The sequence below is a fragment of the Beta vulgaris genome, chromosome 3 (genome assembly GCF_026745355.1).
Source record: "Beta vulgaris subsp. vulgaris cultivar EL10 chromosome 3, EL10.2, whole genome shotgun sequence".
NCBI classification, from domain to species: Eukaryota; Viridiplantae; Streptophyta; class Magnoliopsida; order Caryophyllales; family Amaranthaceae; genus Beta; species Beta vulgaris.
The window spans coordinates 10,277,451-10,283,761 of NC_079204.1; the positions used below are offsets into that span (position 1 = coordinate 10,277,451).

The following is a 6,311-nucleotide window of genomic DNA, read 5'->3' on the forward strand; positions in this document are numbered from 1 at the left end:
CAAAACATTACAACACGGGTACAAATGACAAAAATTTAAAATCACAAGGGAACTATGAAAAATTATCTAAGAATATGATAACACCATAGAATTTTTAAAAAACCTTGTGATTGAGCAGCCATACAAACATACAAAGAAAGTTAAAATTAGCAACCAGACCTATAGATAATTAGATATAGATAAATCAATCTGATAGGGACACAGAAACAATTTTGTCAAAGTAGACATAAATAGAGAGATATAGAGAAATCCATTATAACAAATATGAATTCATTCATTCACTCAAATATTTATAATAGAACAGCTAGCTAGCAATCAAAAGCCTATAAAAGTCTAGAACAATTTGATGTGTAGATACATACTCATGTATAGAGTAGCAGTAGCTATATATTTTGTTTCATAGTTATAGTCATAGCTGCATACATATAGTGTGGTCCATGAAACATCAATTAAACAAATCTTAATTAACCATAACTTACCAACACCCATTATTCAATATTATTATTACTCTTACCAGTTTTTTTTTGAATGCAAAACCTCATGGTTATGGACCTGTCAGCAAAAAAAAAAAGAAAAAATAAAAAAATGAAATCCTTATACTAAATTCAAATTCCCAATGGGAGAAAGTAAGGTTGGTCTTTTTCCCGGTCTTTGCTGCTGTAAATACTTGGGAGTGAGTGCTCTCATATAAAAACAACAAAAAGTTTCAGTCTTACACTAACTCAAAGATTGACCCATTTCTTCTGCTTTCACTATTGCATTATCATTTTATCCTTTTCTTTGCACACACATATATATTTCTTAGACCCATTACACAAATTTTAAACAAACTATATTGGAGGGAAAAATAGAGCTAGTTTAGTTATGGGTAGAGAATGGTACCTAAACTGGGGTACCAAGTCATCCTCCAAGAAAGGAAGGACTAGTGGTGGCGGCGGTGGCAGTGGCGGTAGTAGTGGTCGTAATGGTAATAGTAGTCAAGGATTGGATAGAAAATCGACTGCGCCACCGGCAGCAACGGCGGCGGCTGCAGTAGCAAGTACAGGAGGATGCATGAATGCTGTCCTTCATCTGTTTGATTTTCAGCATTTTCAGTTGTGCTTGCATCCTCAAGATAGCTCCTTACTCCCAGATGACCCCACCCCTCTAAAAGGTCTCTTTTTTAAAACTACATTATCAAATACAAAGAAATTAACACTATTTTTTTTTTTTGCTAATGTTTTTTTTTTAAACGTAATTCAGGTGTAGAAGCGCCAAGAAACAGTCTAGAGTCGATTACAGGAGAAGAAAAGGATGATCATTTACTCATTGTTGTAAGTTTTTCTACCTTCAAAATATATTAACTTAATTATCATAGAAGTGACATTTTTTTAATAGTAAATAATAATAATGATAATGATAATGATAATGTCGATATTTACAGAAGAAGGGTATTCAGATAAAAACGAATCGAAGAGACACAGGACTGAAGTTAGTCCAAGTGCCAAGAACTAAAATAGAGGATTTGTCATCAGAAAGTAGTTACTCTCCAGCAGGTGCAAGGACACCAAATCTTGTTGCTAGGCTTATGGGCCTAGAAATTCTCCCAGAATCCAACACTACAACTCCAAGATCATCTTCTCATTCTCAAATCTCTCCACATATAAGAGCCTCAACTCCACCCATAACCACCAAAACAAGTAAAACTACTACTCCTCGATCAACTCGAACCACCTCCTATCACACCGACGTCTCTGGCGGCCTACGCTCCTCGCCGGAGACACCGAGATCATCAACATCAACAAGGAGGCGGTCCACAGACGTGGTGGTGGATCATCATCGACTCTCTCTACAAATCAACAAGGAGAACAGCATTGTAAAAGAGATGGAGTTAGCACGTCCTTCATGTTCCGCAATACATACCAAGAGAAAAGATGGAAGAAACTATGATGAAGAAGTTACTAAAAGTCCTAGCTATTATGCTAGGCAGATTATGAAACAAGTGAAGGAAACAGTTAGTAGGAGAGTTGGAGTTGATATTACAAACACCATTAATAATCATAATAATGGAGGAAAAGATCATCAAAGAAGAGATGAACATCTTTTATCATCATCAACAACAACAACGACAAAACCCAAGAAATCCAAAAAAGATCAGACTCATAATCTATCATTGTCGTCTAAATCAGATCATCAACTCGTAGCAAGAGTATTTTCGGATATCGTTGATTCAAAGACGATAATAGAGCAAAAGGAAGTTACAAGAAGAGAAAATGAGAGCTTAAGTAAGAAATTTGCTACTAATAGTAGTAGTAAGAAGCCTCATAAATCTTTTTACAATTCAATAAGGAATAAAAAAGAGGAGCAATTTGTTCGGCCTTTGATGACGACGAACAAGAAATGTAAAAAGAATATGTTGTCTAGTGATCTCCTTCATGGAACTGTCCCATCATCACTTGTCCCCCTCAAGAAGGATTTTTCTTCAGTAACTCCTGCAAAATTACTTCACAAACAGGTAACTTTTTGAACCTACGTTTTTCCGTATTGTGCTAAGGGCCTGTTCGATATCAATTTTATGTTTTCGGTCTTTTTATTAATAAAAAAACCGAAAACAAAAAGATAATGGATAAGCCTTTAGTGGTTCTTTATTTATTTTTTAATATTGAGTGGATCGAAGTATTTATGATCGAATTAGTCTTAATAATAATTTTTAAAAAATATAGGGAATTTCGTCAAATGTTCAGCCTTTCAAACCCATCAATAAAAGTACTACGACCACGACCACCACCACCACACGGTTATCTCGTTATCCGAGACAACGGATAGACGAAAAAAGACAAGAAGAAGCGATGCATGCACCAGCCGCTGATAATTGGAGGAGCAAGAAGGATGCTTCAGGCACCTCCATAATGGAGTTCCAGTATATCACTAGAATACTAAAATGTACTGGAATTGACAGAGATACCCCTATTTCCTTTATGAGATGGTACTTACCTTCCCACCCTCTAGACCCATCAATATTCCACAGTTTAGAAGCAACCCATTATCTTACAACAACTGATGATAATTCTTGTCAACAGTTAAACCTTGCAATTAACAGAAAGTTACTTTTTCATCTAGTAGATGAAATGTTAGCTGATATGTTAAAACCTTATGTTAAACTAAAACATCATCACCACCATCATCATCATCATTATCATCATGATTATAAGCAGGATTATCGACAGATAAATGGGTTTCAATTGGTGAAGATTTTGTGCACAAAAATTCGAAGTTTTCCTAGTGCAGATTGTGAAACTCTTCAAGACATTGATGCTCTAGTTGAGAAAGATTTACCAAGATTTGGAGTAGAAAGTAATATGATTGCTTACCAAGAAGATGGTGGAGAAATTGTTTCAGAGATTGAACGTGTTATCATGGATTCATTAGTCCAAGAAATTTTCTGCCTTAATTAAAGATTAATTAGCAGTTCCATGCAAAAGATTAGTGTGATGTTAATGATGATGTAAAGAAGTTTGTTTGTTTTAGTTAGAATTTTCTTGTTAGATTCTAAGTTTTTTTTTTTAGGAGTGGGCCATATTTGTATATAATATTAGTCAAATGGTGCTAATCAATGATTTTGTTAGTTGGTTCTTGTTTGTTTTTCCTTAACATCATTATTAGTGCTATTAATTACTTATGTAAATGAGGGCCTGAAAATATAGTCAAATAAGGCTCTTTTTATGAAGTCAAAACTGTATTTTGTTGGTTACTCCTGTTACTATATAGTTAACCTTATTGAAGCTTAATACTATGAATCTTTCTTCGAATTTGAAGATGTTTTGACCCTTAATCTCGGACATACAGAACAGCAATTTTTTTACTAAATTTGCGAAAGTCTATGTTAATTAATGGCGTATATGGTTAATTTCTAGTTAAAAGGTCCTTCTTTGGTTTACTCATTTCACACCTTCTAAGTTGAATCCATATTCCCAGAAGGTAAAGTAATAATGCTAATAAGTAATTAAATTTCTTGAAAAATGTGAGCTATTAAAGCTCTACTATATGTTAAATACTTAAAATCAAACGCTATATTGTATGGTTCTACTTTACAATAGCAACCACAAGTTCACAACCATATCAACAAGGTCCTTTTTCTTTCACGGCCTGTTTGGTAGTTGGTCATAAATGGTGGTAATGGGAATAAATTTGTGTGTAAATTTATGAAAAATATCATTGTCCATTCCCATGGTAATGCTAATTTATCCTAAAGTATTCACTTTCTTTCTTAAAATACCACCTTGTAGGTGGTAATGAGTGGTAATAAAATCTGCTTCCCCTTGGAGACAAAAACAAAAGTTTAGGGGTGAAATTGCTTACTTATGGAGAAAAAATGCCTCCCCATGGAGATTTTGAGGGTACTTCCCTAATAAAATTACACTTGAAATTCATTCCCATTACCGCAATTTATTACTGACTACGAAACGGGCCGTCAGAGTTTAAGACTATGATATAGAGTACTACCTCCGTCCTTTATTAGTTTACCCACTTTGACTTATAACACTATTCATATTTATTACTTTGACCGTCATTTATACTTTATATGTTAGGAAAATATAATCATGTATAATATTGTTTGATTCGTCTCAATATGTAGTTTTGGAATATTAAATTTTTATAATTTTTACAAATACATAATTAGAGATATTATTACTCAAAGTTTTACATCGATAAATGTGAAAAGTCAAAAGGGGTAAACTAATAAAGGACGGAGGGAGTATTTGATAAGGTATAAATTAAATGAAAGGTTAGTAAGAAGCTAAAATCGATACAAAATGCCTTATATTTTTTTTGGTGCATAAGAGAGGCACAATCCCAAAATAGATAAAATATTAGTTGAAAGTTTTTTTTTTTGACACGAACTACATCTAACCTATCAATAAGAAGTTAAAAAGACCATCTAAAAGAGTTAGCTAAATCATGATAAAAAGATAAAATTGTGAAAAAGAATCAACTATCCAACATTCTACAAGTTACAGAAAGTAACTTCATTTTAACTTAATTTCAAATAATTGGAATTTTTTCAACGGCTTTTATTCACTTATTTTATAGATAAAAAATAGCTGTAATGGTTAGCCTTATTTTATTTTAAATCTACAAATAATGTGTCAAACAAAGTCTATATTAAAAAATTTAAATGTTGTAATTTGTAAATGGATATAAAACATAGATATAGAATTTACAATTTTTAATGTACTCTCAAGTCAACTTAATACCAAACAGACTATCTAAAGGTCTCTAGCCATATCTTGGTCAACAAAAAACATTTTGGTCAGGAATACATATAAACAAAATCTATATTTTTTTTAAAGAGAAATTTCATTAATTGAACGTCAAACAAAATCTTTAATAAGTCATAAAGAAAAACAAAATCAAATCAATTTCGTCTTAAAAAAAACTACAATGAACCAGCAGTTCGAGTAATATAATGTTGCCCGCCCCCTTGTATTTGCTGAACAAGTAGCTATTGATGGGAATCAGAGGTCAAAGAAACTACAATGAACCAGATCGAGCAATACAACGCATAACTCCCTTGTATTTGTTGAACAAATGATGGGGAGGTCAAATAAAATATAATGAACCAGATCGAGCAATACACCATAACTCTCTTGAATTTGCTGAACAAGCAGCTATTGATGGGGAAGGTCTATCATTCTGAGATAGTTTGGGAAGAAAACTCTTGATTTAACCATGTTGACTGCATTCGAATTTTCAATACCTTCATGTTGATAGTCTTGAACTTTAACCAATAATAACAATTTCTCATATCATATTTTAAACTTCCATAAAAAAAGAGAAAGAACCCAAAATTGAGTAGAAAACTCTCAAAAAGAGAGAGAATGGGGAATTAATAATAACAAAAGTAATAAAAGTTAGAAGAAAAAAGAAGAATGGGGGAGCTACCACCATCGAAAAGATGATGGCTGCTCCAAACGAGAAGAAAAGGGTTAGGATTTTTTTTTAAAAGGAAAAAGAAGAGAGAAGAGCAGACTAGGTTTGTGAGTTTTTAAAATAATGCTTCTTAACAAAACATGTATATTTATATATTGTTAAGTTTAAGTACGTATATAAGATAATATCATTGGATCTCTCTCATGATAGTCACTAACTAATTATATTTCATGTCCGTAGGAAAAGAGAGACTTGTGTTTGACAGATCGAAATCGCATATCATTAGATTATTTTTTTTTTTTAAGTAAAGGTTGAAGAAAAGTTTCATTAGGAAACTCTACTTAAGGAGGAAAAAGACCTAACGAATCAAAAATCCAAAATTCACATAAATTACAAAATAT

General features: G+C 32.5%; 1 protein-coding gene across 1 annotated transcript; it reads left to right on the forward strand.

The window, feature by feature from the left end:
* The first annotated feature begins 213 nt into the window (after positions 1-213).
* LOC104906401 (uncharacterized) lies at positions 214-3,776 on the forward strand. The gene is made up of 4 exons (XM_010695142.4): positions 214-1,153; positions 1,243-1,313; positions 1,424-2,494; positions 2,703-3,776. The coding sequence occupies exons 1-4, from the start codon at positions 865-867 to the stop codon at positions 3,432-3,434; spliced, it is 2,163 nt and encodes a 720-aa protein (XP_010693444.2). The 5' UTR covers positions 214-864; the 3' UTR covers positions 3,435-3,776.
* The last annotated feature ends 2,535 nt before the right edge of the window (positions 3,777-6,311 follow it).